Source organism: Nothobranchius furzeri, chromosome 12 (genome assembly GCF_043380555.1).
Source record: "Nothobranchius furzeri strain GRZ-AD chromosome 12, NfurGRZ-RIMD1, whole genome shotgun sequence".
Taxonomy (NCBI): domain Eukaryota; kingdom Metazoa; phylum Chordata; class Actinopteri; order Cyprinodontiformes; family Nothobranchiidae; genus Nothobranchius; species Nothobranchius furzeri.
Window position 1 is genome coordinate 48,885,637 of NC_091752.1, and position 17,046 is coordinate 48,902,682.

General features: G+C 40.1%; 1 protein-coding gene across 2 annotated transcripts in view; it reads right to left on the minus strand.

Annotated features, from left to right (window-relative positions):
• The window catches only part of grin2aa (glutamate receptor, ionotropic, N-methyl D-aspartate 2A, a), a 267,809-nt gene that overhangs the window by 90,458 nt on the left and 160,305 nt on the right, over positions 1–17,046 (minus strand). For both annotated transcript variants that reach the window (XM_054750460.2, XM_015945976.3), the window contains exon 4: positions 11,372–11,800. In XM_054750460.2, the coding sequence (XP_054606435.2) occupies positions 11,372–11,800 (429 nt within the window). The remainder of the gene's footprint in view (positions 1–11,371; positions 11,801–17,046) is intronic.

Genomic DNA, 17,046 nt, shown 5'->3' on the forward strand with positions numbered 1-17,046 from the left:
TTTGGGAGAAATGATTGAAATATTGTTTCAAAGTAGACTGAAATAAAATGACCCACTTTTTATGGTAGAATACATTATTTACATTGTTATTGTTTACTTACGCATTCATTCAGTCAGTGGTTATATAGCCCCAAGTCAACTAGACAGCCAAAGTGCTGAACAGATCACATAAAAACAAAAAGCAAAAGAAAACATTAAGAACACGCAAATCAGACAAGAAGGCCAGATGAGGCCAAATCAATAATAAAAGTCCCCATTACTGTGCAATAAAAGCTTTCTTGAATAGAAAGTTTTCTAAGTTTAGATTTAAACAGGCCAGGGTCAGAGATGGAGCGTAAGTCCAGAGGGAGCTGGTTCCACAGTTGGGGTGCTGCTACACAGAAAGCCCGGCTGCCCCAGGGTTTACATCTTGGTTTTGGAATGTTAAAAAAAACAGGATGAAGACCACAGGGATCTACTGCTGGTGCTGAAGCTCAACAAGTCTGAGATGTAGGATGGGGCCATAATGCCATAATTTAATCTGACATGTAAAGGAGGGGAGGGAATGCAGAAGCACGGATACAAACCTGGTTACTGACAAATGAAAACATCCTGATGTGATTTAAATGCCATTCACTATGAAAACAACAAAGTGCATTATGATATTATGTATATTACTGTCTTCTTGGAGACGTTTATTTTAGACTCGCCAATGTCTTTTCTTTTCCCAGGGGACAAGAAAATGTAACTGAATGAATCATACAATTAGGGGTGTGCCAATTCACCATTTAATCAGTGTATCACCAAGTGACGCATGCACATTCGAAATCGATTGTTAAACATTCATAAATTTTTATAAATAAATGCTGACAAACAGCCTCGAACCGAGGCAGGAACATAAAAGTTACTCGTGCCTTCCAGACACTTTAGGGGACGGACCAGTGGAAAAAAACAAAACAACAATGGCAGAAGCTTGTTTCTCAGCTTTAGCCACTGAGCATGAGATTTACTCTTATGAATTAAAGGGACGTTCTATAAGACTAAAAGAAAATACAACAACAACACTATCTACATGCATTTGGCAGCTGGTAAATTTTATTTTTGGTGTGGCGCAATTTAGCAGGTGTTGCGCCAAAAAGAGCACGCCAGCCGAGATTTGAATGACCTTTTATAGGAAGGTGTTTGCGAAAAAGGAGCTGTTTTAATACATTTATACTAATAACATGTTTCTTATCCATTTGCTTACTTACAAAATTATGGTTTATAGGCAGAAAAAAAATTAACGGTTTATTTGAATAAAAAAATTAATCTCTAAAATATTTTAAAATTGTGAGTCATATTGCTGGTTTCATAAACCAATGGTAAAATTCAAGCAGGCAGAAAAATAAAACTATAAAAACACTCACTAAACATTAGTTTCTAACATGTTTTCACGAGAAACACAGATTAGAAAAGTTTTGACATTATGAATTCATTAAAAATAGCCTCATTGCTCATAATTCTAATGATTAAAGGGACTTTACGGAGTTTTGAATTTTTATGCTCGCGATTGCCCCCTCAGGCCAAAAGCGTAACGGCAGCTTCAATCGTAGGCTCGTGCACGAGGAGCGCATGCTGTACGTGCACACTCCTTAACGAAAATAACAGCTGAGACAGTCCCTTGTGTGTGTGTGTGTGTGTGTGTGTGTGTGTGTGTGTGTGTGTGTGTGTGTGTGTGTGTGTGTGTGTGTGTGTGGCCCGGAGGACAGAGGACAGGAGAACACGCGGCTAATTACTTAAATAATTTGGTTCTGTACCTTTCTCTTCAGCACAGCCGACAAAGGTTTATGATGGGTCAGTCTTCCTGCATGCTCAGATCATTCCCTTCCCTTGCTTGAAAAATTGTTCCAAAATGAAAGTTGAACCCACATCTTTTTTATCTGTGAATTCAAGTCTCAAATAAAAATTTGGGCATCTTACTGTAGAAAAATATACCATTAATGTAAAAAATAAACTTTAAATGAACTATGTTCACATCCAGAATCAAACCCAGGTCTTTCGCACAGGAGTCCGCCATCTTACTATGTGAGCTATAGCACCAGTGATGTATTCTGTATCTGTAATATTTATATCAATGATGGCAGCTGAAACAATGTTCAAAGAACGGTTCGGAGCGAAAATGGCTATTTTGTTGCTAATTTGCAGGAAATATCTAGAAGAAAGTAGCGAAGGGTCCTCAGAAAAATGTAGCTAGGTTCATCACCAGGCGTTAGGAACGGTGACAAAGAAGAAGAAGAAGAACAACAATCACAGGCAATCACAGTAAAAATGCCACAGCTCATTATACAGGACCAGGGCATTGCAGGAGAATGCATGAAGAAGAAATTTATTATTTCTTTACATGTTTTGGCTGCCAAACTTCCATAATGCCCCTTTAAGTCTGAAATTTGCAGTTGTGAAGACTGGGCTGATTTCAGATGCGCTATCCACATATCACCACCAGGGAACGCAAAATCACCATTCTTATGTCAAACCAACAGACCGGTAACAGCAAAATTGCTTCAAAAACGTGCTTAATGTTCACCAATACAAGCAAATTCAGCATAAAAAAACAAAGCTAATTTCATTAAACTAAGTCAATCAGTCCTGCCTTTGCCAGTTTAAGGTTGTAATAATCCATGTTATAGTTAAACTCCGCAAGGTGTACTCAGCTGCTCTACAACAACAAATGACGGTGAACTGTGGAGAATATCCGGTTTTGTACTGACCTGAGCTGAGACTCTACCCTGCCGGATTTCTACAGGGGCTAAACCCCTGTGCCCAAAGGCTCTCCTGTACTTTGTATTGGAGGCATCCAGCGTGCATGCTCCAGTTAGCATAGGTCCATGGTGGAGATTGCTGCGCCCAAAAGTAAAATGAGAAATACGTCACAAGACGGTTCGGTAGTTTTAAATGTGTGCTACGAGCCCTGTGAGTTGTGATCCCCATATGAGAAGTCCAGCGGCCCACTGAGCCATTTCAGGACGGTTCCCTGCTGCTGAAGGTTCAGCACCATGGAGAGCGGCACTCTATCAAATGGCTTCCTGCCAGAACCCCAGCTGGAACCTATTAGGCCGGGATGATCCAGTCTTTAAAGACTGGCATTTGTCACCTGTTCAGAGGGACTCATTTTTAGTCTAGTGTTGGTACAGCTTGCTGATTTCATCTTATTGTAGTGATCGATTTGAAATCACTTCACTGGTTACCTTACTCACCGGCTCTAGTTATGTTGTGCTTTATAACAACTTCCTTTTATTTTTATTCCTTAAAACTGTTGCTACTTCATGGCAATCTATGAATAGATCTCTTCGTTGAGGGATTATTTCTGTTAAACAAATACTTTTATTAAGTACTGGTCACATCCTCCTCCTCTTCTTTTACTCCAGTTTAGTCCTATCTCATCTGTGTTACTCCTTCCTTGAGCTACTAGCTAGGCAGGGTTGTAACATAATGGGGGCTCGTCCAGGATATTTAATTTAATCAATGTGTTAAGGTTTTGTGTTAGTCCGGTAGGTCTGTTGAGCATAAGTAGTGCATCTCCTCACACTTAGACTACTGTAACTCTCTTTTCACGTGTCTGAGCAGAACCTCCCTGAACCGTCTACAGGTGGTTCAGAATGCCTGTGCTCGGCTTCTGACCAAGTCCTCCAAACACACCCACATCACCCCGCTTCTCCTCCAGCTTCACTGGCTGCCAGTCAACTTCAGGGTTCATTTCAAGATCCTGGTTCTGGTCTATAGGGCCTTACATGGACAAGCACCATCTTACATTGGTGATCTTAGTCCCTACACCCCCAGCAGGTCCCTGAGGTCCAGTGATCAAAGCCTACTGGTTGTGCAGCGCACCAGGCTAAAGACCAAAGGTGACAGATCATTTGCTGCTTTGGCCCCCGGACTCTGGAACTCTCTCCCCCTGAGCCTGGCATCAGTGGACTCAGTGGTCTCCTTTAAAAAGCAGCTGAAGACTCACTTGTTCAAGCTGGCATTTGGATGACCTTCTTCACCACTGTCTCTTTATTCTGCTCTCCCCACCTATTCCACCTTCCTCAGGATCCACTGATTTCCCTCTTTCCTATTCACTCTCTCTCTTTCTTAACAATTTTTAATCACAATTGTAAATGTTTTGCTCATTTTAAATATATTTTTAACCATTTTCTAAATTCTTTCTTATATTCTTACATTTTTTGTTTTTGTGAAGCGCCTCGTGATTTTAACTTAAGAGGCGCTATAGAAATGATACTTTTCTTCTTCTTCTTCTTCTTCTTCTTCTTCTTCTTCTTCTTCTTCTTCTTCTTCTTCTTCCTGGAAGACTGGTGGGGTGGCGCCCTAGTGCACCCCATGGACAAGCTGCTACAAGCAACAGCATCTTACATGCTTGCATCCCAGGTGGCTGGTGGTTTTTCTTCCTAACTAACCAACAGTTGAGGAAGGATTTTTAAAACTTGCCCACAACTCAAGCCTCTTTGATAAAACTATGGTGTTACTTTGCTGCAAAGCTGAGACAGAACCCGGGATCCTTTGGTCATACAAAAGCAGTCAGTCTGTGGTGGTAATGTGAGGCGCTCATGTGCTTTCTCCATAGGGAGCCTAAGTCACGCCCATCTACTTCAGGCTCATGGGTCCCCGGAAGAACAAAAAACAAGTGCAAGTCAATGGGGCTAAAAACGCTATTTTCTATATCCGCTTATTTTCATCGATTTCACATATGTAACATACCAAAAGGGTCAATTTTCACCTATATATTGATCAACATAATAACCTTTCATCTAATAGAAATGAATCCACTTTCTCTTTGGCCTTCTAAATCCAAATGGTTCTGCTCAGCACGTGTTGACATTCCATGACGTCAAAACATTCAAATAGAAGCCAGACAACACTCTTCGCTCTGAATAAGTGAAGACTCCATGATTTTATAGTTATAAGTTAAATAATCATGTGTGATGAATAAACAAGATGTTTTAATGAAATGTTTGAATAATCTGTGCTTAAATCAATGAATTTGAAATGAATATTGCTCTTACAACGATCCATTTATATCACAAATCACTGTGTTCGATTTAGCAAGTTAATCCTTGTTTACCCTCATACACATCACAATAAGATACATATTACGCTGGGGGGACACTGGCCGCCGAAGCGCCGCGAAACGGGGACCACCTTCATTAGATATGGTTTTCTCCCCTGCTTATTTCTGCTTCTTCCCTCAGTTCAGTAGTTTCACCTGTGCCCAGTTCCCCACGCACCTGCTACTCGTCTCCTAATCACCCAGCCCCGTGTCTGTGTCTCTCGGTTTTTGTCAGTCCATTGTATGTGTCAGCGTTGTTTTGAATTCTCGAGTTTCCCCAGGTTCGTGCTCATGAGTGAGCTTCTGGTTTGTTTTTTGTCAGTGATTTTCGAGATTAGATTGGTTTTTGGTCCTTTGGATTTTTAGCTATCCTCCTTTAATAAAAGGAACTTATTTTTCTTAAACCACTCCTGCCTTGAGTCGTTCTGGTATCTGCATTTTGAGTCCAATCCTCCTGCGCTCTCAACGTGACAATTATGCACCTGACATAAGAGTTTCAAAGATTCTTATTCACAAAGTGTTAAGAAATCTTTTTATCTGAAGGAGGGCGTGGCTTTCTGAGGGATGTTGGTAAATACTCAGAAATGTGTCAAATTCTGATTGGCCAAACTTGGCCAGAAATCATAATAAAGTAGTTTATTAAAACAGGATTTACTTCCCGAGTAGTTCAGTTTCTAGCTGACCCCCGATTCAGCCAAATTGGGAAAGAAGCCTCTTTTGTAACCATCTCCTTTGACCTTAAGTCAAAACCTTTCTGCGACGCTGCAAGTGATTACAGACACAACAGCTCTTTTCAGAGCTACTTCAACTCTCAGACATCCACCTTGGACACCTAACCAGCAGACCCCGGGTTGCATCTCATGGCCGGGGAAGCTGAACTCAGAGGAAGCTACTAATCTCTGAGTATTGTGGTTTCGACATCCGGTGACCTCACCACTCTGACCGCAACCCTCAAGCAACTCATACAAGGGTATCGTAAGCCTGCATACTGGAGTCTGATGAGGTTTTTATCAATAACTAACTCTCTAGTTTATAACAAACAACAATTTCTTTAACACCCAGATTTCACAATTTCTCTCAGATACAAACAATGGTTGCTACAACATCTAGCTTCACTCACAACACCTCACATCCACCACACCACATCTCATTATTCATATCTTGTCATATATAAGTTACTAGTTTAGGAAAAATAATTAAATTAATTTTATAAACTATATACTGACTCTGTCTGAATTAATACGAAGTGTGTTTATGGTCCCTGAATAAGCAAAGAAACCTAGAATCTTCAGATTAAACGTTCAAAGATCAATCAGATTGATATTTCATGTTTATATGGAAACATCACATCTTATTGAACATAATTAATATGTATTAATTGCTACACATATGATGTCCATGAATTTTAAAGAAGCATTTTGATACCAATATTTATTTTTGCACGGGGGGAAATGCGTGGTTTAGGTTTTTTGTGAAATTAAGTCCAGGACTACAAATGCGCTTCACGAAAGTGGCATCATCGAACCAGACATGGAGAAAAACAGAGGTAAAATGGCTGTAAGTTCAGCAAACTTCAAATCTTTTCTTCAGAACCACCATAAATCTGGCCATGTGGTAAGTAGCGACTAAGCTAGGGGAGAGGAGATTCTGTAGTGACGCCATATATACTGTACGACGTGCTGATGTCTGGTGTGTAGTCATGCTAATGATGAACTTTTACAAGCTGATAAATCTCAAAGTACATGACTGGCATGGTCGAAACACCCATCAATAGTTTTCATTTAAATTGCAGTACAACATATGTGATCCAGGGCGTAAGTCCTTTCTCCACTGCTCTTTTCTTTGTACACCAATGACTGCACCTCTAATGACTCAGCTGTAAAAATCCTGAAATTTGCAGATGACACCACTGTCAATGGGCTCATCCGGGATGGTGATGAGTCTGCTTATCAGCGAGAAGTTGAGAGGCCTGGTGTAGTCAGCACAATCTTGAGCTTAACACCCTTAAGACTGTGGAGATGGTCGTGGATTTTAGGAAGCTTCCCACAGTGCTGCCCCCCCCCCACACACACACACAATATCCAACAGCCCAGTGTCAGTGGTGGACTCATTCAAGTTCTTGGGAACTATCATTTCCAGGGATCTGAAGTGGGAAACAAACATCAACTCCATCCTCCAAAAGGCTCAGCAGAGGATGTATTTCTTACAGCAACTAAGGAAGTATGGCCTACCACAAGAGCTGCTGATCATCTTCTACACTGCTGCAGTCAAATCCATACTTTGCTCATCCATCACTGTCTGGTTTGGGTCAGCCACAAAAATGGACAAATGCAGACTACAGCGTATTATTAAAACAGCAGGAAAAATCATTGGTGCCCAACTGCCCTCTGTCCAGGAACTGTACATCAGCAGGAGCAGGAAAAAGGCAGTGAATATTGTCCAAGATGCCACACATCCTGCATCTACTCTCTTCCATCTCCTCCCATCTGGCAGACGCTATAGATCACTGTACACAAAAACTACCAGACACAAGAACAGTTTCTTTTCTTCAGCCATTTCTCTCCTGAATCTGTAGATTCTTTTATCATCCTTTTACTATAGTTTTTAATACTTATTCAGTATGCTTATGGATATGAGTGTGTGTGTGTGTGTGTGTGTATACATGTGTATATGTGTGTGTGTGTGTATACATGTGTATGTGTGTGTGTGTATGCATATATATGTGTGTTTGTGTATGTATGCATGTATGTGTGTGTGTGAATGTACATGTGTTTGTGTGTGTGTGTGTGCGTGTGTATACATGTTCTTATGTGTTTTTTATGTATTTTTATTCTCATTTATTGTGGTTGTTGTATGTTTTAGAAAGCGAACATCTACCGAAGCTAAATTCCTTGTAAATGTAATTTTACTTGGCCAATAAATCTGAAATCAGAAATCTGAATCTGAAAGTGGATTAGAAAATTGCTCTTTTAGCCCCGTAGACTTGCATCCCTTCTGGGGACCCATGAGCCGACCGGAAAGGGAGGAGACTTCGTCTTGCTATGGTTAACATGATGGTGGCATAAAGTGGGTGTGGGGGCCGTCTCACTGCCGTCCCAGACTTCTCTTTAGCTTGAACATAACTTGTGTTTTATGCCGAATGAAACAATACTCCTTACATTCTTTTTCAAAAGCCGCTTCAAAAGGTGTTTGTTTGGTGATCTGTGCCTTATGTAGGAGCTCTGCATTGCTCCAGTTTGTTCTCTCAGCTGATTCTGATTACAAAAGCGAAACCTACTGCGTGTGTTAATTTAAATTTTTTGTGCGTTTTTTTCCAGTAAATTTCATACTAAAGTACCAGTTTTTCTTCTAGAAATGCTTTCAGCCATGCGTTGTCTGTGGCACAGCCCTCGCCTGAGCCTATGTAGAGGAAACACGGGGTACATTGGTTATGTGTTCAGTCCAACATGAATAGAATAGTGGAGCAAAAGGTATGTGGTAACTTGAATTGATGGTGCTGAAATAATTTGCAAATACGAAAAGCCTATGATGTGAGAGAAAAATAACTAAACTGTGAAAAAAATGCATCAAAAACCATAGTAATCATGGTAATCATGATAATAATTTAATAATCAAACGGTAGGAATCTGAATCAAATTGAATAATGAGGTATGTAAGATGGCACACCCCCATTTTTTAAAATCATTTCCTGGTGTGTCACATCTTAAAATAAAACCATCGTATAATCTTGTTGATATGTACAGTGCGGTCCAAACATTTCTAAAATGCTTTAGCTATTAGAAATTTACAACTCTGGTTTGTGGCCATTAAGATTCAATGCATGCTTAGTTTTGTTGCCAATGATTTTATTTATTATAGGAGCAATATGTAAGAATTCTAAAGTGAAATAATCACAAAACCGTGTAATGTATCAATCGTGTTGGAAGGAAGATTATACTGAAACGTTTTTTCTTCTCAACCGGCTTGGTTGTTGTCAGTTTTTCTCCTTTACAAAGAGACGTAGTTACTGAAATAAAACTCAAGCCAGTAAACAGGAGTGACCCAGAAGTTATTTCTTGTATGCCTAAGAAGCCACGGCATCCATTTGTTCTACTCTAATTTCGGGTGAAGTAAGCTAGAGGCTAACAATGAGCTAACACTTTCAATGGTGAATTACAAGCAAATAGTCGGCTCTAAAAAACATCTCAAGCTAATTTTTTAATTGCCAGCAATTCGATATTACAGTGAAATGTATGAAGTGAAAAATTAGCCAATCGTGGTGTTTTACTTCCTTTAATGATCCGTTCAGAACTATAACGCCAAGCTAAAAACACAACAGCAAACAACCAAACTTCCTCTAATCCCAGACAGACATTACCGTAATACCTGTCGTAAGTGCTCCCTACCGTAAAAATCCCTCGAGTGCTAGCACCAGGTATGACAAAGTACTTGTCTACTTATCGACAAGAGGTGTGACCAAGTCACTGCTTTGCAAGTCACAAGTAAGTCACAAGTATTTCCAGTCAAGTCCAAGTCAAAGACAACCAAGTCCAAGTCAAGTCTAAAGTCAATGATCTGGAAATCCAAGTCAAGTCCAAGTCCTTAATTTTGAATTTTCAAGTCATAATCAAGTCATCTGTCCGACTTCAATTTAATGACGATGATAATATAATAAATACATTCCAGAAATAAAACTTCTTAAAGCTTCATTCATTTGCTCAAACAAGCAGAAAGTGCAACTGAAACTGATGCTAAACAACGTACTGCTGCATTTAGCAGTAAATCACACCCAGAACGAAGAATGTTTTATGATTTTTGTCCATGTCGTGCCACTTTTGTGCTAAAATATCAAATATGCTGAAGTCATCATCAAGTCAACAGATGCACGTCGATTCAAGTAGCAAGTCATTGACGTTCAAGTCCGAGTCAAGTCGTAAGTCTATATAGATTTTATCAAGTCAATCAATAAAATAATGACTTGAGTCTGACTCGAGTCCAAGTCGCGTGACTCGAGTCCACACCTCTGCTTATCATCTTACAGTGTATGACTCGTCTTGGCTTGTCATGTAGAGTCTTCTGGAACTGATCCTTAACTGGCTTCAGCCATGAAACTCACGAAGCAGCAGTGGAAATTAAATAGTTGTTTAGAAAAATGGACTGCAGTAATCAAATTTGACCACAGGATGACATTCTTACTTCATTCTTACATATTGCATCATTAATTGTTTGTCACTAGTAAGTGTGTTTAATTAGAAAACAGCCTGAGTGGCACCAGAAGGTTTATACACTAAAACAGGAGTCTACCAATTATTCACACATGAACATGATACATTTTCCAGCTGATATTTGGACTAAACAAATCTGCATTCAGGCTTTTCATCTTTATATCAAACAGATTAGATGTTATCTGTGCAGAGATGATTTAAATCAGTACATGTAAACTTCTGATCCCTATCCTTTGTGGCTAAGACATAGGTCTACAGGTGACTCCTGCTATGACCAATATGATGATGCCATGCAACGTTAAGTGTCAATAGTGATTGATTTGCTCACTGGATGAGGGGTTAACTTAGCAATGAAGATGACTTTTACTTGTCAAAAGGCATCTAGCAAACAGCCATGTGATGTGTTAACACCAGAGACAAAACTCAACATTGACATGGGACATTTTACTGTTGTAAAATGCAAAAAGAGACTCCTATTCAGATATTCACCGTTTTCCTTCAGTGTGACAGAACTTCAGCTCAGAAGCCAATAGCCACGAAAATGTAAACTTGTGTAATTCAGGCACAAGGAGATTAATTTCCTCCCAAATAACTATATTGGGATAAAACACTGATTGTATGTGTCCCCTTCCCCTGGTCCGCATGGGAAGCCAGACAGAGCTGGCACCACAGCAACATCTCTCACTGACTTATGGGAGGGCTGAGCGCAAGATGAAGAGAGCAAATGAGAAACGAAAGAATAAATGAGAAAAAGAGCAGAAGGACTCATCAAGGAGCTCTTCGGTTTGAGAGAGCTCTCATTTGTAGAGGCTTCCTGCTGTTATCCCATCTAAATCCCCCTCTTTATCTTCTCAATGCCTAAATCACAAACTACACCCGACACTCCCATCACCTCCTCATTATTCACTTCTCCATCAATTCAGTTTCAAGACTTGAGTGTTTTCTCTGCTGTAATTGTAAAAAAGTCAACCTAATCAGCAATAATACCAAAGATGTTTCACACCCTCACTTGTCAACACAATACCACAATCTGTGTACTACTTCCATTGCGGTACCATTATAAGCTTGCCTATATGAAGACTTAAAGAAAACAATAACAACTTACTTGTGCAGAGCACTTGGAGGCAGCTTGGATGTCTTTTCCATCTGGCCATAGCAGGACGTCTTGGCTTCTGGAATGTCACCATACTCCTCCAACATGGCTGCCGCTGCTGAAGTTATGATTCCAAGTCCGTCACGAACTCGAGCCTCCAACGGGTAGTCCCAGTCATCGTACGACACTGAAATCATCCCCGATGGAAACGCCTCTGGTGTTATTTCAGTATTCCCAGTGGTGAGAGACGGCACAATCCAGATGTAACCAAATCCAGTCAGGCCAAGAGAGCGGGCCTCCTCCAGGATGTAGACCGCTTCGTCTTTAGAGCAGTAGAGCAGGACCACCGGAGACTGGACCTTCTTGAGCATGATCTGAGACCGGCTGTCTTCCTCCACTGCATCCAGTGTGATGATGTTCTGCAGGTCCCAGCCCACAAAACTAAAAAGAGATGCCAGGATAAATGTGAACATTTAATTCATTATCTACCAGATGATTAACTTCACTCAAATGTTTATGTTTATGTATTTAGCAGACGCTTTTGTCCAAAGCGACTTACAAGTGATAATCGGCATGTTGCCCTTGAGGCTAACAACAACAATAACAACATCATTACATCAATCAAGGAGAGGAGGGAACAAGGAGTGGACAGTAGAGAGGGGAACGGGTGCAGGGAGGGTGCTAGTTTAGAAGATGCTCTCTAAAGAGCAGGGTCTTCAGGAGTTTCTTGAAAATTGAAAAGGAAGCCCCTGTTCTGGTAGTGTTTGGAAGGTTTATGTTTATGTTTATTCATTTAGAAGGCGCTTTTATCCAAAGCGACTTACAATTTATAACCTATAGAGCATGTTGTGATCTATGGGGAAACCGGAGTACCCGGAGGAAACCCACGCGTGCATGGGGAGAACACTCAACTCCACGCAGAAAGGTCGCAGCCGAGTTTCGAACCTGCAACCTTCATGCTGCGAGGCAACAGTGCTAACCACTGTGTCACCATGCAGCCCATGGTCATTCCACATTTGTGGAACGATGCATGAGAAGAATCTGGATTGTCCTGAGCGTGGTGTAGACACTGCTAGCCGACGATCCTGTGATGACCGGAGCGGCCGGGCCGAGACGTAAGCCTTTGCAAGAGGATTCAGGTAGATGGGAGCCACACCATCTCGGACTTTGTATGCTAGTGTTAGCAATTTGAATTTGATGCGTGCAGCTAACAGTAGCCAGTGGAGCTCAATGAACAGAGGGGTGACGTGTGCTCTTTTTGGCTGATTGAAGACCAGACGCGCCGCTGCGTTCTGGACCATTTGAAGAGGTCTCACAGTACAGGCTGGAAGACCAGTTAGAAGGGCATTGCAGTAATCGAGGCGGGAGATGACAGTAGATTGCACCAGGAGCTGGGTGGCATGTTGTGTTAGGTATGGTCTGATCTTTCGTATGTTATACAGCGCAAAGCAGCATGAATGAGCAACAGAGGCAACATGATCTTTAAAGGTCAGGTGTTCATCAATCACTACACCCAGATTTCGAACTGCCTTTGAAGGAGCCAGAGATAGGAAGTCATTTTGGATTGAGATATTGTGCTGTATGGATCATTTTGCTGGGATGACAAGTAGTTCACTTAGGTAGAACAGCCATAATTATTCATTATAATAAAGTAACTGTGGAGTTCCATGAGCTAAGTGTCAAGGAAACACATTAAAGACATTTTTAGCCCATTTGAATTGTGTTTCAGTGTGAAAGTTATACAATTTGACCATTTTATATGTTGGTGATGGCTTCTTCAACAGACTTAGTGCAGATAAATAACATTAACAGTATCCATGAGCAAATGGCAAGGCTCACTTTAAGCAGCTTCAGCCTTTTTATAATTTATGGTTCTTTAAACAGAGTTCATTAATTTTTTCAATAAATTTGCAGTGGTCTCTTTTCTTGTGTGAATGAACGCTTTGTGAGCCAATCTCTTTGGGCAAAAAAACTCTGGTGCTCCTGTTTCAGGAAATATAAGTTAGTTGGTGGACACTGGAGCAGAAAACGACAGGATGTGGAATCGTACTCATTATTATTTTCTAAAATTTGGCCTCAGACTGGACAGAGAGCTGGGTTTGTGGGTACAACCCATCGGTACAACCAAAACAAACATGGCGTATATATATATATATATATATATATATATATATATATATATATATATATATATACATAATTTTTCTATAGTTGGCACCTGTTCAGTCCACAAGTTTTTACCCTACAGTATATTCTCAATAACATGAGGAAAACATTATTTGAACAGTTTTTTAATGGTAAATTATTAAACAAGGAAGCAGGCTGAGGTAGCAAACTCAAAGTGCAATATTAAAAGTGCAAAACATTAAGAAAAGTATAATCGTTCGATTTAGTTCTGTTTCAGTTTTTCTGTACGAACTCTGACTCCTCCAATCAGCATAGACGTAGAAGAATATACGCCACACCAACCGCTACTGCCTATGTTTGGTCGCATTTGCGGGTTCTACTTTTTGTAAACTCTATGGTTAAGAGGATTTTTTAGCTAGGCTTTAGCTCCAGAAAAGCTCAGTGGAGATCTGGAGCTAGAATGGCGAAAGAACACGTTCATTGTCCCATTCACGCACGCCAGGACGAACGCACTCACTTTTACGTTTGTCAGGCAAAATACAAACGAGTTCAGTTCACGTAAAAAAAAAATTCACGAACGATCGTTCAATGAACGCGTTGGGGCTCAACACTGAAAATGTGTATGAGTTGCTAAACAGTAAGTATATCCTGGCCCTAACAGTTAGCTTCTGCTCGCTCCAGAATGTTAAATAACAACAGCCTTCTTCGTTACAAACAGTGTTGGGCAAGTTCCTTCAAAACTGTAATACATTATTTATTACTTGTTACCCTCATTTTAAAGTAATTCATTACATTACAATATTACTGATTTTAAAATGTAAGGCATTACATTACTTTTGCATTACTCTAAGTTACTTTCAACAAAACAACTTCAGTATGAGTTAGGTAATCTGACGCCCGTTGAACTCATGACACATCCGGTGGAAGGTGATGTGGTGTCTGAGCTAGGATTGCTGTTGAAAACAGTTTTTTAAAATGATTGTTTATGAAATAAATGAAACAACAATCTGTACTCTCAACACGCTGCCATCTTAGATTAACTGAGCAGGGGGTGAGGTGGTGGGGGCTCCAAGTCTATTTAGCCTTGGTCCCCAAATGCCTTGATACGGCCCTGGATGTGGGACTGACTTCTGGGGTGATCTGATTCTATCACACGTATAAATATTAAATGCTTATATATTCTTGCTTTTCACTGGTAAAAATGAGTATTGGGGATAAATCTACCTACTTTTTGTCTTTTCAAGCACTTTGTTTTGTTTTCTTGATTTTATCTGAATAATTTCCTGCCCTTCCTCTCTCTAACCTTCCTGCAAGCTGCATGTTTTCTCCGTCTTCCAGAAAAAACTGTTTCCTAGATTTCCTACTTTCTAACTATCAGCCAAAGGGATCTTCACATGTGCGGCGCTCCAGCAGCAATGAGTTAAAATCACCGGGGCCCAGATTAACTCAGATGAGGCAAAGCACGTCAGAGAAGTACAGACTACCAGAGAACATGCGCTGATATGAACGATCGCAGGTGAATTATTTTGTTTTAGTGGAGCGATTTTGTGAATATAACAGCGGCCGCGTGCAGGACGCAACTGGAGTAGTTGAGCCGTTACCGCTGCGTCCTCTCTGCTCATAGAATGCTCGCAAAGCTGAGTCCATAAATGACGTAATATATGCAGATACCGGATCTTTTTTCAGGCTTCCCGCAATTTGAATTTTTAAGAAACGCATCTTGATTCTGGGTTTAAAAATGCATTGTAATTACTGCGTTACTGACAATTGTACCGAGTAAATATTACCATTTTCTTTCCCTGTAATGCCTTACATTACCACATTACAGCAAAAAGCAATGCATTACAGTAATTAATTACTTCTGTACCGTATTACTCCCAACACTGGTTACAAACCAAGACGGGTAAGTCCACAAAGGCTAATTTCTCAATGTGGCCTGCAATTGCTTAAAAAGCTTAAAAAATATCAGAAATGTTGGTTCATCTATACTAAAATCAGCTCTAATCTCATAAGTTTCATAGCTTTATTCTCAAAAGTCGGGGCTAGCTAAAAACTGCTAGCATAGGGAGGAACCATGATTTACTCACAACAGGGACTGAGTGAGTGTTTATTACAAACTGTGACACAGCTTAGGGAAAAGAGGAAGGCTGTTAACCTGTGTGAAGGATCTCGCAGCAGACAGGCAGTGAAACATGAGAGCACCTTGGGACCTGCTCTGCTCCGCAGTTTCTCAGTTGGCAAAACCAATTGTGAAAACGTTTAAAAAGACACAGACAGAGAGGAGGAGAATATCCTGGTACACAACAACATTAAAGCAATACCCAATACGTATTCAATACTCGTGAAATACCGGATTTACATAGTACGTCTGTGTCTCTTACAGTAAAGCTGCATAGTCATGGAAGTTTTTCATTTTTATGTTTTTTTAATGGTTGAAGATTACAATACTAGCTTACTGCCTACGTGTACATTTGTTATTATTTTTCTTTAAAAAGTAACTAAACTCCAAAATAACCTTATTTTTTTGCTTATAAACTGCATAATTGGGTCTAAACAAATGTAATCTTTCTGTTTCTGTGCATTTTTGACATCTAGAATCTAGGTCTAAAAACATCTTAGTGCGGCCCCCTGTGGGTTTAACTGTGGCTACTGCACTGTAAATTTGTGATTGACTGGGACTGGTACAAATACATGCCATCGATACAGTCTCGTCCCACTCCTCCTCCCTCCCGGGATGGAATTTCCCCACACTTGGCCATGCCACTCCCTGCCTCCTGGCAATGCCCACTTTCATAACATTTTGCAAATCTTGACTAGGGGTGCAGGGGCGCCTCCAGAAAATGTGGATAGGGGTGGCCAGACGAGGCCAAAGAAATTTCTGGGGTGGCACACCAAATTGGTCCTTGTGGTAACTCTGGGAGAGTTTAACCTATGGTGATGTATTGCATTGCTCCTTTATTTCTTTTAACTTAAAAAAAAAAAATAATAAACAGCACATATCCAAAACATTTAACTACAATTTTACAAACACAAACATTTCAGAAAAATACATTTCAATTATTTAAATGTAATTTAATTTTTTTTAGTTTAATTAATCTCTTGCTGTGTTCACAAAAACCATGGAGATAAAAAACTTTAAAAGGGTGAGCAGCAGAAACTTTCGTTTATTTTTTCATTCTTATTATTTCTTTACTCATTAACTGTATTATTTTCATTTTGTTTTACAATTATGTCTTAAATAAGATCAATTTATGGTTTGAGTGAATATAACTATGATTTATTAACACTGGTTTTTGCTGGGGCGGAGCAATTTTCTAGGGGTGCTTGGGGGCGCCATTGTAGGGGTGGAGTTATGTTTTCTGATGGTGTGCAGTCCCTCTTTAAATCATTCTCTCCAGTGTTTGTGCTGCTGTAACAAGTGATTTTTATTGTTGGACCAATAAAGTCTATTCTATTCTAGAATGTCGGTGATAAAATCATGGACTGTATTAGTAGAGTTGGATCAAATGGCCCTATCAGGATTAAATCGAGCAGTATTGCCTAGCTGTTAACGATTCAGC